The sequence below is a fragment of the Pieris brassicae genome, chromosome 8 (genome assembly GCF_905147105.1).
Source record: "Pieris brassicae chromosome 8, ilPieBrab1.1, whole genome shotgun sequence".
Classification (NCBI taxonomy): Eukaryota; Metazoa; Arthropoda; class Insecta; order Lepidoptera; family Pieridae; genus Pieris; species Pieris brassicae.
In genome coordinates, this window is record NC_059672.1 from 2,916,285 (window position 1) to 2,938,661 (window position 22,377).

Here is a 22,377-nt window from a genome sequence, read left to right on the forward strand (position 1 = left end):
GTCGATATTAGTTTTCAGTTCGCTCCAAGGCGTTGCTTTGTAGAATCATTATAATATCTCTGTTTCATGTAAATTTGGATGTTCATCTGAATACGTATGATGTTATTTGCCTTTATTATTATTATAAGTCAAACATTTACACTATTTAAAAAACTTAAAGCAATTTTAAACATCACCTAAAGAATTCTAATGATACACCTTTTAGCAAGAAACAAAATATCTATTTGTGAAAATTCCTTGCTAGAAAAAATTATCTTATATTAATACATCTTGATTTTTCGAACGTTAATTTATTTTTTTAACAAAATGTATATTAAGAAAAATATGATATGATGTGTTATCCACTATAGCTCGTTTAAAACATTTATACATTAATAAGTTAATTTAATTATTTTTAGGTTATTAAGTAGACCGAGTTATATGGGAGAGTAATTTAATTTGCGGCCCAATTTCCGATTGGTACAGAAAATACCCGTATATTAAGTATTTTTCTTACGGCGTTGCCATGGCAACGAGGATAACATGTTTAACTTGACAGGGGTGACAGGCTTTATCAGAAAATTGAGTGTTATTCCGGACTACGCAGTTACATACTGAGTAGTCGACAATTTTTACATTTTGAATCTTTTTACACTACAAATGCGATTGTAATTATAAATACTATATAAAGCGCACGTACGGCCTCACATGGAGAACTGTTCTCACCTCTGGGCGTGAGCTCCTCAGTACCATCTCCTTCCACTTGACCGTATTCAAGAAGGAGCGAATCGAATCGTTGACGACTAATTGGTCGTTCGAGCGGCTTGATCCGTTGCGTTGCGTAGATATGTCTATCTGCATCTTCTACAGCATTCATCTCATGGAGAGTGTTCCGATTAGTTGTTCAAATTAACCTGGAGCTGACTTTCATCATCGGACGCTGAGGCAGAATACAAAATTCCTCGACGTCCGTCGTACCAAAGCTGGGCGTTAAGGCACTTTTGTCTTACCACCTCTATGTGGAAATAGCTGCCGACTGAAGTATTTCCGAACCAATTCAACTTAGGGTCCTTCAATTGCGAGCCTTCAGACAGTATGACAGATAACTTAAAATCAGGTAAGCTTCCTGCCCGTTTTGGCCCCCTGTTCTGTGAAAAAAATACATGGTATGTGAAAATATTAGTCACGTGTTTGAAGTCTGGCTTTCACACAAATGCTTTAATGCGTGCAATACGCATAACATGTTAATTAATATACATTTGAAAATTAATAACATGACCGGGAAGAAAATATTAAAAAAAACTGAAAAGGTAATTTTTTTGTTTTTGATTTACATTCAAAGAAACTTGCCTTTATATACCAAGGGGTGCAAAACGGCTGTGGCCTCGCATGCTCCACCACGATGTATACAAAAAATTGTTACGCCATGGCTATAACACTGTTTAATCACCTTCCTAGAAGTTATAGACTGCGGTGTAATTCTTTCAAGGGGAGGGTAAATAAATGTTTAAAGGCAAACTGCCTTTATAACGTAGGCGAGTATTTGGACCATAGATTTGAAAACGATTGTAAATAATTTAACTTTGACATTATTTTATGTTCTTAAATAGACTTTGTAAAAATTTAGATGCGCACGTGCGTATTGAACTTTCTGACTATGTACATCTGAATATCAATTTTAGTAAGAACTTTGGTTCTAAAGTGCAATTTAGGTCCACTATAGAAAAAAATAAATGTATTTATTTAAAGTAACAGATTTTTATATATAAATAATATATCAAATTTGCTCGTAATAAAGTTGAGAATAATATTTAGTGGAAAGAAAACAATAGACACAGGTCTTTGAAATTTACGAGTATGAGGAATCGAGTTACTTTCATGATATGCTGGCTGACCCTTTGTCGTGTCATCAGACTACAAATTGCCAGTTTAGTTGAACGCTGCGGGCGTCCGTTTCACGCCAAAATTGAAAAGGAAATCATTTTTTTTTCAGTGGCAATAAAGGTAACGATTAGGGAAAGCTCCACATTTTTCTTTTAGCGCCAGTTTGGGTAAAATGAAAAAACCCTGTGTATAGTCCGGTCCCACTTCTCTGTAAAAATAAATCAGTGGCGCTACAACCTTTTTAGGTCTGGGCCTCAGATTTCTGTATCTGTTTTATGATCGTTTGTCTATCTAATAGGCAAGTAGGTGATCAGTCTCCTGTCCAAGGCGGCCGTCGACTTTTTGGGTCGTTGGCAAGCCGGTTCCTCACAATGTTTTTCTACACCGTTTAAGTGAATGTTAAATATAACCTAAGACTTCAGGATTGAGCGTCCCGTCCCACGCTGAGATCACTACCGACCACTGCTCTGTACTCAAAATAAAAATATATCTTATAAATCTGTTGTCAGTTGACTTTATAATTTGTTATGTTAACCTCCAATTAGATTATCAGCTCTATCAGAAGTTTACTAGTACGTACACGTTTTGGCCGGGTATAGAAGCAATAACAATAACCACTAAGCCACGTGTTAGCGCTGTAAATATCATTGACGTCCCAGTGAAAAACATTTTGAATACGTTGCGTTGTGTTCATTTGTCAATTATGTTCAGAAATGTCATCTTTGAAAAGATACGAAAATGAGGATTCATTTGGATACTTCCTGTTTATCTCATTGGAGAGAGCTTTGTAAAAAATCTATAATTAAGAAACTTTTTTGCCCCAAGCGATTCATTATTAAAGAAAATCATCTACATTAAAATCTTTTCTATATAAACCATACAATGGTGATAATGTTTAGAAGGCTTATTGCGGATTATTAAAAATATTGATATTTTTTACAACAGTCATCGAGCTTGCCGAAACTTTGTTTATCATCTTAATGAGGTTTAAGTTTTTATTTAATTTTAGTTATTATTAAAACTTTTTCAGTTATTGTTTTGTAGTTGCTTGTATTATTTTCCCCCGTTTTGGAACTTAATAAATAAATATATTAATTAATTAAGTTACGTGGTTTATACCTAAATAATTTGGATTTATACAAGACATATATCTAAGCACATCTTTGTACAATCTAGACATCATTTATTTGTAAAATATGTTTTGCGGCCTCTTGAATAACAATCGTCTTATTTCATTAATTCTAGAACGTCTAACTTAAATCTAGCTTCAAGAGCAAGGAACCATTTTGATGTTATAAGGTTTGAGATATTTTACAGCCTATGAGATTGTGACTTGAGATATGAAAATGGACCTTAAACATTTATATATTAATTTATTAAAAAACTGTTATGAATAATTACTTTTTTGGACACTTTTGCTTTTTTTACTTTATTTATTCCTACATAATTATGTATTAACATTGTACATTCGCGACGCTTGGTGGACCCATGCAACTTCTAATAAAAAGAATCCCCTCGTTAGTTGTAGGCTGCGCTATCGCGGGCTAGTCAATTATGCAACTTGCATGGATGTGGTTAGTGATGCGCCTTCATAAGTTCTCATGCTACTTTTACACATGTATATCCTTTCTATAAGATATTTTCATAAATAGGTATCTCATTATTTCCATGTGTAATACTTCAGAGCAAAAATAATATAATTACATTATCAATTAATTTAAATTTCAGTAGTTTTAACGTAAACGCGTTTATATCGAACCGCGGCGGTCTTACTATATGTGAGTATATTGTCTTATAACGTATAACTTCTTGACACCTAACGAGAAGATTGATAAGGACAAAACCATTTGAATTAGTGAAGTAGTGGTAAGTGAAAAAATATAACACAAGAAAATATCTTCCTCTTATTAGAGACTGTTAGTATTGAACACTTTCCTATGTTAAATATACTTATCAGTAAATTGTGTTATGCTTAAATAACTTATTAGTTTTATAGTCGTAATATTCCATGTCTTCATCTTTTTCCCGGATATACACAAATTTCTTGCGTCTGATGAAAACGTCCTACAGCGTTGATGGTGAAGCAAAGAACTACATACAACTATTATGCGTAGTCGAAAATCTTGACTATAAGATCTATTACAGCACTGTTCTGTTAGCACAGACTACACAAAGGATCCCACAAGCATATTTACTATCAAACTTGATAAATATAATTAATGACCTGTCATGTATGACACAATAGATCAGGTTTTACGATATAGTCCTAAGCTAACAAGTAACTATATATATAGAATATTACGAGTATTTTCTTTTTTGTTTATGGATCAGGGCTGTAAGCGGGCAGGAGGCTCATCAGATGTTAAGTGATACCGCTGCCCATGGACATGATCAATGTCTGACGGCTCGCTTGTGCATGGTAGGCCTTTAAAGGTGTTTTCACATAGAGGTTGTGAGCGGCAAAAACTGCCAGTTGTGGATTATCGGACGTCAGGATGATATGGGTGGATTTCGTATTCTGCCTCGAAAAATATAAGAGTATAATGTGAGTCTTTGTGTACTATCTCGTAATAGCTATATATATATATACTGCGAAGCTACGCTTTGAACGTTTATAAGAATCAATTATTGAATACATTCATTTTAATCCCAATAACATTAGAATTATTTTACATTAATATTGGCATTTAATCTGTAAATATTAAATATTTACGCAAAGTAGCGTGTAGTAATTTTAGTTATCCGAATATAAATATTATTTAATGCGTTTTTTATTTACACTGCGTTACAATTTAAACAATTAAATAAAGAAAACGGCAACTGGCGGCTATCGCATACGAGCGATCTCTTCCAGGTTTTATTTGTTAATGAAAAAGAATACATATTGTACGTAATTCATGCTGTTCGATGTTTTAAACGACTATTAAACGCTAATTTAACGCAGACATCGCAGTCATCAGTCATATAGTACCAACAGTTAATCCCCGCGTATTCATAGTCCAGTCGAAATCCATAATCCAATTATAAGGCCGCATGCTAGCTGCTGACGCGGAATTACGACCAACGAACTGAAAGAGACACCGCTAGCTAAATAATTAATTTAATCTGTTATATCATTTATCAGATATAGCGTTTAGGGATGTGTTACTTCCGGATTAACTTTTAAGGATTCTGGGATGAATTCATCATCAGAAGTCCTTCGCAGCACTTGACGCCTGGTTTTTACTGCACCATCTTTTTATGAAACTAACAAAAGAGTTATTACAGAACTGATATCATTTATGGGCCTTCGATGAAAGAGTGCACCATGTCCTCAAAGGCCTCGGCGTTGCAGGTGGTTTGTAGCAAATACCATACAAAATTATGACCACACAAATTGGAATATAAAAAACTTTTATAATGTTGTAGATCTTGTTTTCTGGTGGTACAGGTGTACGGGGACAGCACAATTTATTTTAGGTTTGCTACTTTAACATAAATTACCACGAAGTAATTTTCTAGATCATTCGTGATTCAGTCAAAACTAGTCAAGGTAAAATGCTAATATAATGAAAACTAAAGACATAAGCACTTCCTTTTTGATCATTTAGCGTAAGAGTCTTGAATGCAAGTCCCCAGCATGAGTGGTGTCGAGGGGTGGGACGTGATCGAACTCAGACTGAAACCCTTTGCGATTGTACTTTTAACACCTGTATTTATAAACCTAATCTATATATCTTCTTATAAATCTAATACTTTTGATAACCGCCTGCCAGCACCTTACGAACCTATGTCCGTAAGTTATGGTATTTTTTCAAACCATCGGTACAAGGCTTTAAGTTTTAATCGGAACTTATGAAATTTCAAGGCGGCTTTCACACCTATTTTCTGAAGCGGTAGTCAGACACTTTTGATATCCACTTACTACCTCATACCTCTCTCGCTTCATCCGCATGTGACATTCACCATTTATACTTGTCAGTTATAGAAGCTCATAACTTATCCCTTCTCTAGTACCTTCTGGGTTTGGTCTAGGTATTGCTGACAAGGACTACCCAACCCGAATTCACTATCAACTGTTGTCTAGTCATCCTACTTGTTACAACATAAAAGTTTTCCCTTAAAACGACTATGAAAAACACCAGTTTAATGCTAATAATAAGACATTAAACACTTAATTAGTTGTGATATGTCTTCATATCTTTAAACAATTAAAATCTTTATCTGCCATTGACAATAGAGCAAAATATAATGAATGAATCCAATTATTAACTCTACAACGCTAGGCATTTATAAAAGTACTCGCTGGGACAGCTGAACTTCGTACCGTCTAAAAGTCAATTCGTCGTTTTACGAATTGGCTAAACTTTATTTATGAAAGTAATACAATGAACACAAAACTAATATTATGTTCACTACTTTATTAAGTACATCTAATGTGTTATATAGTACTTACTCAAGTTTTTAATCAGCCTAAAAATATTTTTAGAACTAATATATTTTTCATTCCTTTTTCACTGAAATGATTTTCCTAATTTTAAATCTTAAAATACACTATTATCCCAATATTGTGCACATATCTTGTTGATTCGAAACCTTTATTTGAATACGCTCTTTAATTTAAGAGTTGAGTTTACCCTATCAATGAATATTAATTGCTTTTTTTGTTCCTGTTTAGTTATGTCTTAATAATTATGTATTTTTGCAAATCTTGCCTACCTTATCTAATTTAATACATTATTTTTTCTCTTCTCTCAGTGATGGTCTAGAAGAGATCACTCGAAGGCGATGAGGCCGTCTGTAGCCCTCTTTTTAATTTAATTATGTTGACTTTTTATATTATGTGCAACGACGATAAATTAAATGTTTCACTGAGACACCCGTAAATATTTTGTATAGAATTTCGCAACGCTCACCAAAATACATATACAACAAATCATAAACCACGTAAAGGTCCAGTCGTGCTCGAGTTATTAGTATTCGAAAAAACTAGACCTCGATTAGATATAAGAAGATACATTTATATTCTGATAGATAAATACAAGTCGATCTCAGCGTTGTGTTTGTTCGTGACTACATAAGACAGATTTGTCGAAAATCTTATAAAAAACATTGTTTTGTACTAAGAGAAGTCAAGGACTTCATGAACATCACTACTGCAGTCTTATATGATGCACTTGTGAGAAGTCATATGGAGGATAATTCAGCGATTTGGGCTCCATATCAAATAAAGTATAAGGTAATGTTGGAGCGGGTCTTATCTATCTTAGGATGTACAGTGTGTACCCTTTTTATCCATTCATGTATCCGATCTTATTTATTCTTGGTTCTGTGGGCTACAACGAGGTAAGAGTAGGCGCTTGTCATGTACTTCATAAAATTGTTACATGGCAAGGAAAGCAATTTAGCAGTACTTCAGTATCTTAGCTTCTATGATGAGTACGTCAGAAAGCGACATCGTCCGCCGTTAGTTCATGTGTCCGCTAGTACTAACGTTCTGAAAAGTTAACATATGATTCGGTGTATTAAGTTAGTTAACGAAATACATAGATTAACGGACCTTTTTCATTGTCCGTTGAGAGAACTGGCAAAAGTTATATTATTTGTTAGTGCCTATAGTAGTAAGTTAGTTTCTTGTATGTATGTAATTTTGTTTTTCCTAATTAACTTCGTAGGTTTGTTTTTTTTTGTTTCGTCTATAAAATTTATTCACTTATTGTTCACTCTTTTCAATTTAGGGTCACCTGTTAGGGCAGGAGTGTTTTTTTAAATAAAAGTCCCACTCAACATAAACAGTTAATTGCATGTTTACAAAAATGTAAATTGTTTGTTATTTTAACTAGTTTCAATTTATAAGGCTTTTAAGTTATAAAATCTACTTAATAATTAACAACAAAAACATTGATCCTTTTTTAGTTTTCTTAAACCTTATATGTATTTTTCAATCCAAGTGTTGACGCAGTTACGTACAGAGTCCACCATTACTGTTACGTGAGATTTATCATACATTCTCTAAACAGTTATTTTTCATTTGTCATTTGAATCGCTTCCAATTTGCCGTTTAATTGATTGACGATATGATGGGTTGTAATTGGATGACTCTCGATCTGACGTCTGGTGATAACGTGGTAAAAGGTTTTCGATGGCATTTGAATTTTAAATGGAGAGTTTTCGTCTGGAAATATAATGAATATTAAATAATTTTATTCACAACACCTTTGTTATGGAATTGAGTTTTAATTGTTTGAGGCTATGTTTGGTGATTTAAGAGCTTTTTTAATATATAGAGTACAATGCATATTGTTTCGAATGTGCTTGATACAATATCCCAAACTTCGTCGAGAACTAGTGATTATTTGGAAAATTTAGAAGACTCGAGCGTTATAGAAAAGTATGACCTGGCATTTAATTTTCTCCAGTGGCATCTCTAAAAAAGAGTTGCCAACATGCGACACTAGGTTATAATACATTAAGATTGAAATTGGAGAATCGCAGAAATGTTTGCAGGATATTATAAATAGGATTGATTGCCTCAACCTTTTAATTGAATTTAATTTTCGCCATCGCCGCATACCATCCCATTTGTCATACCTTTCAAAATAATTGGCCAAAACTCCACATCCAGATTGAGCAATCTGATAAACGACCTACGTCTGAAGATTCACAGTTACTCCCCTCAAACTTTGAATTTGCCAATTCCTTCCGAATTTTCCGAAAAAAAAAACTATGAAAATTGATTTCGAATTGGTATAATTATCTAAAAAATATTTCAAAAAAAAGTGTTTATTATTTTAAAGCTTTATGTTTTTTGTTTGTTTTTCTGGCGGGCATATAAATAGTTTTGTTGGCATTCCGACACTGGAACAGGCGACAAATAACTGGCCATGTGAAAAACATGGATTTTCAAGATTAATGCCACAAACAATTAGTGACTGTAATTATCTTCTATGTATTTTACCAATATAATAACTCCGATCGAATCGACATCCTCTTGACGATATTTGCAGCAAGCATTCTGTCAATGTAATATCAAACGCCATAATAACTTGAAAAAGTTTGAATTGTAAAAACTCTATAATCTGAAAAAAAATTCTATCGTAACAAAAGTCACGATTATTTAATATGGTGGTTAGGTATTTTTAAATTTTCTCATTTTCCTTCTCCTGACAATAACAAAGGCAACAAAAAAATAATTAGCGAAATCGGTCCAGCCGTTCATGCGTGATGCCGTGACCAAGGGAAATATGGATTCATTTTTATACATATAGATAGATATATCGATATGAGTTTGTTACATTAAAACTTGTATTATATTAATCATTATGTTAATAAAATAATTCTAATTTAAAGTGTTGGTCAAGCAGTGCAAAGTGACGTTCAACACTGAGGGTTTGATTGAATCTATTTGTGCAAAAAAACTTTACGCGTACGGCAAAAGTTATGCACAAATTCAAACTATCCATAAATTATACTAGAATAATCCCGAACCATCAAGCTACCCTACAATATATACAGCACGAATAAGATATTTATGAAAAAGATAGTGCCCCAAGTTAGCCCTGGAAACAACAAAGCATGAGATCCTGAGCTAAGATAAAAAAAGGAAATTTTAATAATAATACATTTTAAACACAAATATATATAGACCTCCTCAATTGTAACAATTTTTAGGAACTATGTTTTATAGGTATTTCTATTACTCAAGCCCCTGTAACCCAGTGCTGCCAAACTAACAATTCGACCAACAACTTTACACAGTTATTTTTTATAATTAAAATCTATTTGTAGTTGCGTACTTTGAATCAAAATAATTCCAATTTCAAAAACGTAAAAAATGCACTGCATTTTAAGCAGTACAGCGAAAAGCTTTTAAGCTCGTTTAACGAGTCCAAGGGGACAATACCTGCATCCTGACATACGTACAGACAGGAACCTAATCATTAGTGTGTTCACTCAACGTGAAACCGTTTTCATCCAGAGCCTTTGAAACTACCGCAATATTGAAGGCTTCTTATACTTTAACCACGATGAGATGGTCGGCTTGAGACATTCGTGAGACTTAAGTAAACAATTGATAAATGTTGTGAAACGTTATTTTTAGAAGTACGAGATTGAGAAATTGTTGAATTCTTACAGACTGTTTTTCTCAAAATATTAGTTAACAAGTGGTAAAGTATAACTTCCGTTTGTCAAATCAAGTACATTATCAATTTTAGGCTCGTTACTTAGTTACTAAATGTTACTCTAAGAGTTAATATATATCTCTGTATGATGACATACACAAGATTGACTGTGTCCTGGTGCAGTTTGCTGGCTCAAATTCAATGATAAAGACAAACACAGTATAAAGGTATTATTTATAATTTTTCTAGGACTTAGTTAAACGGCAAGGACTAAGACTAAGGCGCCCACGTGCGGCTACCAAGTATTCTCTTCCATGCAACCATAATGAGTAGAAAGAAGTTCTGCATACAAATTGTATAACTAAAGTAATAAAGTAATAAATTACAAATAACAATCTTGACTAATAAAACTAAACAAACCTCTAAAATACCTGTTGTTTTTACATTCACGATATCATACGATTTAATCATAATAATTTATTTACCTAGATTAAATATTTACTAAAAGAATTAGTAAGGTTAGTTTAATAATAGAAATTAAAATGCAAGTAACGTGTAATATCCTATTTACTTATTATTAAACCTTTACTTTAGGCCTAGTGGCTTCAGCGTGCGAATCTCATCTCTGAGGTCGTAGGTTCGATCCCCGTCTGTGCACCAATGGATTTTCTTTCTATGTGTGCATTTAACATTAGCTCGAACGGTGAAGGAAAACATCGTGAGGAAACCTGCTTGCCTTAGACCCAAAATGTCGACGGCGTGCCTTAGGTACTGAAGGCTGATCACCTTCTTGCCTATTCGATTAACTAATGATCATGAAACAGATACAGAAATCTGAGGCCAGACCTAAAAAGGTTGTAGCGCCATTGATTTTTTTTACTTGACTTCAGAAATATCGACCTTAAAATGGCCGTTACATAGTGGCGTTACTTTAAAATAATAAATCGCTCATCTCGGGGTTGCAGAATGTCGAAAGCCAATCGAGTACAAGGCAATATTCCGTTCCGCTGACGTTGGCAAAAGGATAACCCGCCCGCGGTTAAGAACTTCCACTGTTTTGTTTCTGGCAATATTAGTTTTAGGCAAAAAGCTATTTTTCAACCCGCGAAACGCCTTCGAACTTTTCTAATTTAGCAAATTTTCTCTCCGTTTCGTGAGACGCTCCGGGCTTCGATTTAAGTTTATTCTTAACATAATGGACTTTACAATGTCATTGGAAATGATTTTGAGTTTTCAGTTTGGATGTCTAACGTCAATTGTTTTGTTAAAATATTTTATTCCAAACAGACATACAGTATCTAGAATTTTGTTAACCTTATGTAGGTTAACAAAATTGTATTATAATAATTAAAAATTAATAAATAGAAAACTGTGGTAATGTACCTTTAATACTGGCAGCATTTTCTCGCTGAATTGAGTTACTTATTTGTTGAGCGATGAAAGCACCAGCTTTGTGGTCACCGGTACCAGGCGCCAACTTAAATCTTTAATTAGCGCTTGGGAACAAAATCGAAGATGAGACTTCTTATATTTGAGCTGTTTATTATTTTACGCCTGCGCTGCGGCCGCGTCAGCTTTTTTCCTTATCCAAAAGAGGCGAGCTCAATCTCAAAATGACTTTATTAATATAAGTAAAGCTGTACACTTATGAACGTCAGCAGAAAAGATGTTAAATTGATTCTAAATTTACATTTAGTACCAGTTTGGAAGTCAAGGGCGTAGAGCGGCCAAGAAGAAGCTGGCAAGAAACTCTCCGCCACTCTTTTAATCGCTAAGTTTAATCATACAATTGTTTGAATTGGAGCAAATCAATCCCAAGGATTAGGATCATTTAGGTATTCGTTAAATGTATAAAAAGCTTTATTGATTAATTTACGTTTACTCCTTAAATTTATTTAGTGATAATTATCTAATTTCGCTTGTGAGTTTGTTGTAAAAACGAATACAATTTCCATATAAAGAGTGGTTTATCTTCTGGAGCCTGGTTGGTTGTACTCTGAAATTAGTTTTGTTCCCAGTATTATTTATATTCGGTGAAAGTCCCCAGTTGTTATAATTTCTTGTACATACAACAAGGCTTCAAGAATACATTAAACAGATAGTGTCATAATATTTAATTCCTTAAACTTATTTCGACTGCCTTGAGGAAACAGAACAAATACCACGATATGGATTGAAGCTCTACAGCAGCACCCCACAGTAGAATACCGTATGCCATGACGCGGTGGCTAGTAGATAAGTAGAAGTAGCTATGGTACACAATATAAGCCGTTTCCTTACCACTAAACTGTCGGATTTTCTTTACTGCATATGCTGCAGAGTTCAGCCTATTCGAAGGAATCTCTATGTGTACCCTATGGGCCCCACTGAAGTTTACCGACCAGGCGGTCGGTAAACTTCCATCCCCTCTAGAGATGACTGTTGGCTCCAAATTGGCTGAAACATTGACAGAGGCAAGAGAGCGGCGTTTGAGGTCGTTCGAGGCACGGCATGGAGAGACAAACGACCTGCACTCTTTTGGCAATGAAGGCCATGGTGTCATATTTTTTTAAGGACTATCATATATAATGTAAAGGATATCGCATTATATATAGCTAAAAATAAATACATATTATATCTTCTTACCCATTTCTTAAATAAATCCATCTACGTATTCTCAAGTGAAATAGTTACGCTAGGAATCAAACGCAGGACCTCCATGTTACACCTGCATATAACTAAGCCATAGATCAGTACCTTTGGGTTATGAATAAATTGGAGTCCCCAATTGGAAGCAGGTGCTGCAGAATAATGTGATCATTAGCATCTGCTTCCAATTGCGGACACCATCTGGTATCAACCAGAACTAACATGTCAATTACCAACAGGTTCTACTATTCCCTGAAGAAGGGTGGGCGAGGAGTGCCTCTTCATCTTATTGGACACTGCAGCCGTGTTGGTGGCGCCGGTCTCGATGCAAGGTCGTGGAAGTTGCTGGAACTAGAAGGTAAATTGTTTTATATTAATTAATCCCCTAAACACGAAATCATAGCCACTAAGATCTGTAAGTCTTTTAACACACACACATTTAACACACACACACAATAAAACTTTTAGGAATACAAGTACTATACTAATAATGGCGCTACAATATTTTTCGGTCTGGACCTGATTACCGACCTGGATTACCGATTACTGTATTATGATCATTTGTTATACTAACAGGGTAGTAGGGGATCTGCCTCCTGTGCCTAACACACCTAGGACACGTTCGATTTTTTGGGTCTAAGGCGAGCCCGTTCCATCACGATGTTTTCCTTCACCGTTCGAGCAAATGTTCAATGCGGACATAGAAAGAAAGTCCTTGCGCAGCCGTTATCGAACCTTCTACCTCAGGGATGAGAGTCACACGCTGTACTAGTAGGCTACCACTGCTCATTTAAAGTATGACTTTTTTTATTTACATGACCTGGTTACAAGTCTATTGGTCAAAGACGTTCAATAATAAAATCATCTCTGTTTATTTAATAACCCAAAACAGTTATCGCGTTCACGTTCTTCATTTAAATTCCGAAATTTATTTTAGAAATAAAACATTTTTATTAATTATAAACATTCGCTTAAAGGAAGCAGTCTATCAACATTTAGGTTTAAGTAAAACATTAGCATCACGTAATTAACGAAGACGGGTCTTAAATGGGACGAGAAATCCCGAATTACCTAGCTATTATAATAAATTTCTGATTAAAACGATATGGCGTTTGTTATGAATTAATAATTAGGGAAAGTGCCTTAACTAATATAAATGTATCATTTGTAACATTTGTATTTACGCTGAAACATTGGTAATTGGGATTGTGAATTCTAATGCAATAAATTGGATTTAATTCAAAACATAGTTCGATTTATAATTTATCATAGTTCTTATTTTGCTTATATATGATTTACGCATGAAAATAACTGATTTACTATGATCGCCTACAGTGAGAGGATTTACTAACTATGAGTAACGCTATTTAATGTTTCTAAACGTTATCTGTTTCCATACATTGATATTCTATGGTAATGGCATGTCAACATTCAAATTTCGAATATCAAGGTTCGGAGAAGTGGCGCCAACGTGACGCCAATAAAAATCAAGTTCCCGCCAAAAAGCGTTGAATGTTATTTGTTTTGGCATCTAACAATAACTTTACCAGGAATTCAAACCTGCAGAGAATAGAAACATGAAGTGCATTAGAATGAAACGTTAATATTTATTAAAAAACGATTTAATGTTATTCTATAAATAAATTAACAATCGTTTAGTCCAAATTATTTAACGACCAATATTATAACGCACAGGTGATCTACCAAGTTCTACCATACATATATAAGTAATAAATTTTAATTAGTTTAATTATAAATATATATGACTATACCAGTTCATAAAAGTAATTTTGTATTATTAAACTTCAAACGCCTGTAAACATTCAATGTCAATCAAATGACATTACCTAAATACCGGCAGAAAGGCGTCGATTTTTTAATAACTTTATTCATGTAGGAAATCAAGTACACTTATGAACGTCAGAAAAGAAGTTAAATTAATTGTAAATTTACATTTGCTTAGTTCGCAAGTGAAAAGCGTATAGCAGGCAAGAAGAACTGGCAAGTAGCTCCGCCACTCTTTTTAATCGCTAACTTTTGAGTCATACAAATTGTTTGAACTGGAGCAAATCAATCCCAAGGATTAGCATCATTTAAAATCATTTCATAACTACCAGAATTTGAACTCAAATTGTAACCTAAATTGGAATATGTATATGTCGCAGCCAACTAGCTTAATTAGCCGTTCAATCAACACCCTAGCCTCTTTACTAAATAGCGCAGTTCAACTAGCGGCCTGAATTATATTCAGCCGTAGCATTTGTTACAACATTTAAAATACTGGCTGGCTAATGCTTAGGTCATTCGTGCGAACATGTGACAGAAATAAAAAAAAATAAGATATTCTTTATTTAAAATGTAACTTATTAGTGTCCTTATGCTTTGTGTGACACTCTTCCATACTACTTGTCATTAAATTTATAGTACGTGACTAAAAGTAGAACAATCTTTAAATAAACAGGATAGGCAAGTAATGTTAAGACATCGACTAGAAGTCATTGAATGCGCTACGCATTGAACACGTTTTTTAGGCTGCTAGTTGTACGGCTAATTAAGCTGACTGCGACATATATAGATATGGAATATGGATATATAGGACAAGACACTATAATGACTTTTAGTTTACGTTAAATTTACTCACAAAATTTATCACACTTAAACGCTACGACTAAAATAATAGACGCCAACTATCGTGTCATTAATATGGCGATTTGGCTTGTAGCATTAGAGGTGATTTCAATTTCCCTCAAGCTTAATAGTATCGTTAGGGGAAAAGATTCGAAACGATAGGAGGATTAAAGTGCCACTGTTAGCGCTAACGATTACTGGCTGTTTTGCCTAAACGACCCGTATTTCATGATAATACAGATATTATTCTATCCAATTATAATTTTGACTTTCATTATTTACTTTTATAAGAGCAGTGTTGGCCTAGTGGCTTCAGCGTGCGACTCTCGTCCCTGAGGTCGTAGGTTCGATCCCCGGTTGTGCACCAATGGATTTTCTTTTTATGTACGCATTTAACATTCGCTTGAACGGTGAAGGAAAACATCGTGAGGAAACCGGCTTGCCTTAGACCCAAAAAAGTAAGTGCGTGCGTCAAGCACATACGGCTGACCTACTTGCCTGTTCGATTAAAAGTTAAAAGTGAAGTTTAATTCAATTACACGAAATATCATTAAGGTTTCATAAGAACGGAACATTCCTTTTATTAAATTTTCAATAAAAAAACAGCACGACAAACATAATAAAAACGATAATAAAACTAATCAAAAACTAGATTTCAAAATGCAATACCGTAAGTGTTTTAATAAAGAACTTTCACAAATAAAATTGTGGTACAGTGTTAAGTTACAGCAGCGGTATAAGGTTTTCTCTGTAGCAATTTCAGTTTAAGCTCATTTCCTCTTTCTGCAAGTTCGGAGTACTTACGGCAGTGCAAAGGAATATAGTGAAGCTTATGTTTTATTAAAATAGTATGTGTAGAGGTTAAAGTCCATTTCTTAAAGTAGAATACTACTAATATATAAATAAATAGATGCCCCCGCGAACTTTTCATTTCTCCTTACTGTGATTTTACTTAGCCTACTTTCTCAGTATATACCAACATGGAACATTTCGCTATGCTACCCCAGAGACTTAGATTTTCCAGAATGAAAACTTATTAGGTTTTTCTGTGAATTTTTCTCTATACAAACCTCCGATTTCAAGTCATAATTTTTTAATTAACAAATGACGTATAGGGGTTGATTGAATAGTGGTGAAAATTATTTATTTACCAAATTATAAATTTACCGGCCTACATATAAACGCCATCTGTTTGTTACCATATGGCTTATTGCAATATACAAACAATACAATATATATATATATATTTCACGCATTACAGTGAAAATTCCCTGATTTGTATTGTGATGAATATCAAACATTTGTTTCTCTGTCTTGTTCTGTGTCTCTGTTTTATTAAACATACTACACTACTTGTTACTATTACATGATAATTACGCAAAGTAGGTTAAAAATAGGGCTGGTAATATTGAGTACACCGTTAACATTATAAAAACAATTTCCTTAGCTCTTTCCTTTACACAATCTTAAAATAGAACCTAATTTAGCGTACATTTCGAAAGCAAACATTATGGGTCGATTACACCTGCAAAGTACAGAAGGGAACAAAGGTTTTAATTTGTGATGTGTTAAGATGTTTGGGGCCGTTACGAGGGCTATTATGTTAGGTGTACGTGCTGGACGTGCGCAGAATGATTTTCTTAAATTGGTATTACAAGATACGAATCGTGTTTTTACTGTGAAATGAGAGTCCTTCACGAACAGAGCGTGCCTATTCTTAAGACAACATACTTTCTAGTCCTTTGGCATTGAGTGTCTAAAGGCGGCAGTATCTCTTAACATCAGATGAGCTGGCCCGGTTGCCCCCTGTTTTGCATAAAAAAATTACTATAAGGTAAGTTATGCGATTAAAATATCGAAAAAAAATAAAAATAAGGTCACAATGAAAAATTAGGAAAAAATTACGTTTATTGTATAATTTTTCGACTATTTTACATACAATGTCTTAATGATATAAGGAAAATGTATCTTCAACATCAATGATAAGAATATATTTTTTCTTCATTTTTTCCCTTAAACCCATCACGTTTTTTGGGGCAAACGAGTATATGGGACGCACAAAAAGGGCACAGTGGATGCGTTTTGGCTCAAAAAAAAATAACTGCTATATAACGACGTGCAAGGCACTCATCAAGCACGCTGACAAGCGCGGATCCAGCCAACAGAAAAGATAACAGAATTCGACCGGGTTAGACTAACCAAAGCCTACTGTGGTATTTGTGAATCGAGCCTTCGGGTAATGTGAGTGACCAGGGGCGGCGGAATGACTTAACATCACATGAGTGATGTATTATTTTTTTTGTGATTAATTTTTATTTATGAAACCTTAACATACCTATCAAATATACAGTATTTACAATTTATTTCCTATGTAGGTTAAGGTAAACTACATAGTAGATGATACTAAAAATAAATAACTATTAATAAAAAGAAAATTTTAACAATTTTTAAAAAGTCCCTGTGTCAGTGTATCTTTAACGCTGGCAGCATTGCCTTGCTGTATTGCGATTACTTATTCGTTGAGCAAGGAAAGCACAATCTCTGTGGTCACAGTGACTAACTACCAGGCGCCAACTGATATCTTTAATTAGCGCCTGTGCACTTGAACCTCACGGCCAAAGAGTTTCTACTCCAAAAAGAGTTCAAGCGAAATTGGAGGAAAGACTTATATTTGAGCCATTTCCTGATAAACTAATAAATTGTATGACCCTAAACGTTCACCAGAATATCGTCCTAAACGCTAAGATGAACTTGAGACACCGAACACTCATCAATCTTTATCTTTGCAGACACAGCACCCAAGCGAGAATGGTGGTCAGCGGCGTGAACGCAGTCTACATAGTTGGAACCTTTAAACATCTTGGGACCGATGCTGATTTCAAGGTATCTATATTTTCAGATGTCTCAGTCAAATGAAAGATTACACATTAAATGATATGATGCATTCGAATATAGCAATACATCCTGTATTCGAATGAGAATTCTCGTCAAGAACGGGTTTCTTGGATGGGCTATCTGTGAAGCGTCAATGTTTCAATTGGTTTGTGACGTTTTTCGTGCAATTTTGATGGTTATAATATTATAGTGTAAATGGCTTTAGTATATACGTTAATTATTTAAATAAGTTCTTCCTGGTGGATAGAAAAACTGTGTCCAGTTTGTGTTTCCACCACACCATCTTTTCTTCTCACACTGATGCAAACATGGCTGAGTTGATTATTCATCATCCGATCGATACGAAGAATTCCGTCTTGAATTTCTTCCTACACCTAATAATCTCACCCTTGGGCCTCGTTCAATGAGTTCGCGTTGTTACAGAGTGGCCGTATGTTGAGAGAATATGTTCTATATTAAATAATAATAAATCCACATTAACTCCATACTGTAAAAAAATTACATACAATGTTACAATAAATACATAAAATAACGGACCTTTTGAATTGTCAATTGACAAAGGGTTTGCTTTCAGTACCTGAAGTGCTAAACGCTTAACAATTAGTTCAATAAAAACGTTTCGCAAAATATGTTGTTGTTGCAAAATTCGAAGACGGCTCGATCAATTCAATTTGTTTATTTACTACTGGGAGAAAAATTTGAAAAATATGAGATAGCATAGCATAGCATGTTGGTATGTAGTTACTAAACAGGTAGGCTACGGCGAAAGAAGTTCGCGGGGGCAGCCAGTATAAGTAATTATTTGTGTGAATAATTTTATTTATTATTAAGGATTATATATTTATTTACGCGTTTATTATAATAATAATATAATAATAATAATCTTTATTTCTTCTCTCACATATACATACATAGAAGGTTATTATGATTAAACTAAGATGATAACCATTTTTTTACATTCATATTTCGATAGTGGGTAAATGTTATTTTTTTCATTTAATTTATTATACAGGTAACAGCCTAGGAAACCAAAGAATCTTTGCGAGAAAGAAGTTGTCCATCGTGTAATACGACAGCAAACTTTATGTTTAATCCGCTTGTTTATATTTAATTCGGGGTCGTAACTAGTTTTATAATGTTGTTTTAAAACTGTGTTGAGAATAAATAATTGACGAATTGTTAACACATCGGCTAGGGCGTAAAGCTCTTTAGTGGGAAAAAGAAACGGTAAGGAATGACTTACTTTTAACACTGCTCGTTGGGCTCTTTCAAGTTTTAGTAGATTGGTTTTGAAAGTACCTCCCCACAGTGATACAATAGCTTAAAATTGACTGACATAAAGCCTGATATACTACTTTAACAATTCTATTGTCTGCTATAAGTCTTAAAGTTTTAAAGATGTAAATGAGTTTACGAGTTCTGCATGAGAGAAGATCCACGTGGGAATTAAAACTCAAGTTACTATCGATAACTACACGCAAATACTTAACACTATAGGCTATATTGTTGTAGTGACCTGTAATACCAAGCTACTAGTTCCACAAACAAATACTGCAAGTACGTTAATATTGAATTGAGACGTCACGACTTGGTAATTGGCAGGTTTCATACATAAAATACCTGACTGCCACTGAAAATTGACATTTGCTGTCTACTGTTTTTGCCGGCAATGCACTTGCAAGACTTCTGCCAATGTGAGTGAGGCAGCGGTATTACTTAACACCTTCTTATGTGCCTTCTGTCTGTATGCCTGTTACATAAATAACAATGTTACCCATCCTTGACTATTGAGTATACAACTAATACTAAAATTGTATCAATAAACGAAACAAATTGTTGCTTTACCAATTCGACTTAGGGTCCTTCAAGAAAAGAGCGTACTAATTCTAGGCCGGCAAAGCACTTGCGACCTCTCTGACAATGTGAGTGTCAATCAAGTGAGCCACCTGCCCGTGTGTAACATAAATTTTTGTATTAAATCTTTATTAATTACATACAATAATTGTTAACTTTACATATCTTACTACAAGCATTAGTTGTGATAGTATAAGTTCTAAAATTTTGCCTCTAGTTTAAAATCCACCTACATATTCCATTTCACTTTGCCTTGAGCTACATTCATCCAGTTTTCCCCCGCTTGTTCTATTAAATCAGCTGTCCATCGTTTTAGTCGTCCTATACATCTCGTTTCAGTAGGTCCAGCCCATTTTGTTGTTTCAAGTGTCCATCTTTTATCCCGCGCTCTAGATATATGTTCCTTTCCAATTAAGCCTTAGAGCGTGTACAAGCGTATCTTTAAGTTTTGGTTTGTTACGAATGTTTTGTTTTCTTCTCAATTTTAAGATGCTTGTTTCCATTCCTTCAGACTCAATCCATAATTATTAAAGGACACTAAATATAATGTATGTACTCAGGCAATATTTCTGATATTATTAGTTTTATGAATTCTCCTACCATACGTACACCGTTACAATAAAATAATATTACTGCAATGAGCTTTGAGTACCATTTACTTTAGCGATTGTTAAGGCACTTTACTGGCTAACCAATTATTACTAAGTAGTAAGGAAAAGGGTCATTATAATAAGATTAAACATTTTATATTTCGTTTATATAATAAATTATAATTCATTATGAAATTAATCATGCTACTTATGTGGACACGTTAGGCCCGTTTCACCTCCCTGGAACAAGAAAAAAAGCTGAGGAGGTCACAGAGCTGGTGAAAAATAATAAACGGCTCCAATATTAGAGTCTTTTCTTTAACTTCGATTTTGTTTTTTGGTGGTTCAAGTGCACAGGGACTGATTAAAGAGTTACATTGGCGACTGATGTATAGTACCGGAGACCGCAGAGCTTGTGCTTTCCACTTATTTTTTATTATTATTATTAAAGATACACTGCCACTTTTAAATTTGTTTTAATTTCCTTTTTATCAATTTGTATTAATACTATGTAGGTTAAGAAAATTGTAAATACTTTATATGTGATAGTTATGAACTAATAAACACAATATCATGAAATTTTATGTGATTGACACGCCCATGGACTCACACTGCCACTTTTTAAAAGAACCTCTTCTATTAAAGTTGATATAAACAACTATAGTTTTTAGATATTATTAGGAGGTTGTTTTACACACACACTTAGACCGCATCATAATCTCGGATATTCATATACATTTTACAGCTTTTCTTTTATTTCCAGCTATACCTAACAACCAACGTTACCCAGGCGGACTTCAACATGGGTTACACAATGACAGGCACCCTGGAGAGAGGCAGCCGCTCAACAAACACCTTCCAAATGACGCATTTCGCTGTCCTACGCCGGTGTGACCACGAAACACACCATTTGAAAACCGCATAACACGGCGTTGTTCCGTGATATACCATATTTTCTTATGCCATACTCCAAAGCTTATTTTTGAGCTTACTAAACTAAGCTGGTTCGGCGATGATAAGCTAGTATAATTTTTGTATCATATATTAAAACAGTAGTTATCAGCAAAAAGCAAAAGAAAGCTTTAAAATGTTTTATTATTTCATTGTTGCTCTGTGCTTGGCGAAGTATTTTTGTATCCAAACATTTGTATGAAGTCTTAGTTTTGCACTAAAAAAATATTGGCCAAAAACAAAAAAAAAACGGCGCTATAAGTGTTATTTCACGACGAGCAGATCCATAATCATACAATCATTCAAACGAATTACAAGTTTGTGTTTTTATACTAGAAAAGTAACTATTTGGGATCGTACTTGTACAGAATCTGTGTCTCAAACTATTTTGTAATAATATCAAAGATTCGTTATACAGCTGGACTCTTTCTCCTTTTGTCCAAAGAAGGAACATGACCACGTATCCCTGCATCCGCCCTTTTTACGTAAACCATTTGATAACTTTAATACGAACGAGTTCTTAATTAATATTTACGTCAATGCAATATTCTTTTGACTTCCCCAATGCTGATATTTCACTAAAATTACTAAAGAATGCAGTTGGGCTTCCGTTCGAAATAAGTTTCGTATATTGTTCGTATTCAATTCGTATTATTCATGCAAAGCCTTTGTCACAATTTAATTGCCGCCATCAAAACCACAGAGCAAAAATATTTTTATGCAGAAATGTGATTCTATCGAAATAGGTTAAGGTTTTATATTGCCAAGCGATATTGTGATTTAAAATAAGGCTTTCCGATCATTTCTAGTCGTACTATTTCAATCTCTGTAGGTGTAGTGATATGTAGATAATTATTTTTATATAA

At 34.1% G+C, this 22,377-nt stretch overlaps 1 protein-coding gene across 1 annotated transcript in view; it reads left to right on the forward strand.

Annotated features, from left to right (window-relative positions):
* LOC123713386 overlaps positions 1-21,565 on the forward strand; it is a 54,568-nt gene extending 33,003 nt beyond the window's left edge. Inside the window, exons 2-4 of the mRNA XM_045667013.1 lie at positions 12,833-12,951; positions 18,011-18,104; positions 21,324-21,565. Coding sequence (XP_045522969.1) covers positions 12,833-12,951; positions 18,011-18,104; positions 21,324-21,485 — 375 coding nt within the window. The 3' untranslated portion in view covers positions 21,486-21,565. The remainder of the gene's footprint in view (positions 1-12,832; positions 12,952-18,010; positions 18,105-21,323) is intronic.
* The last annotated feature ends 812 nt before the right edge of the window (positions 21,566-22,377 follow it).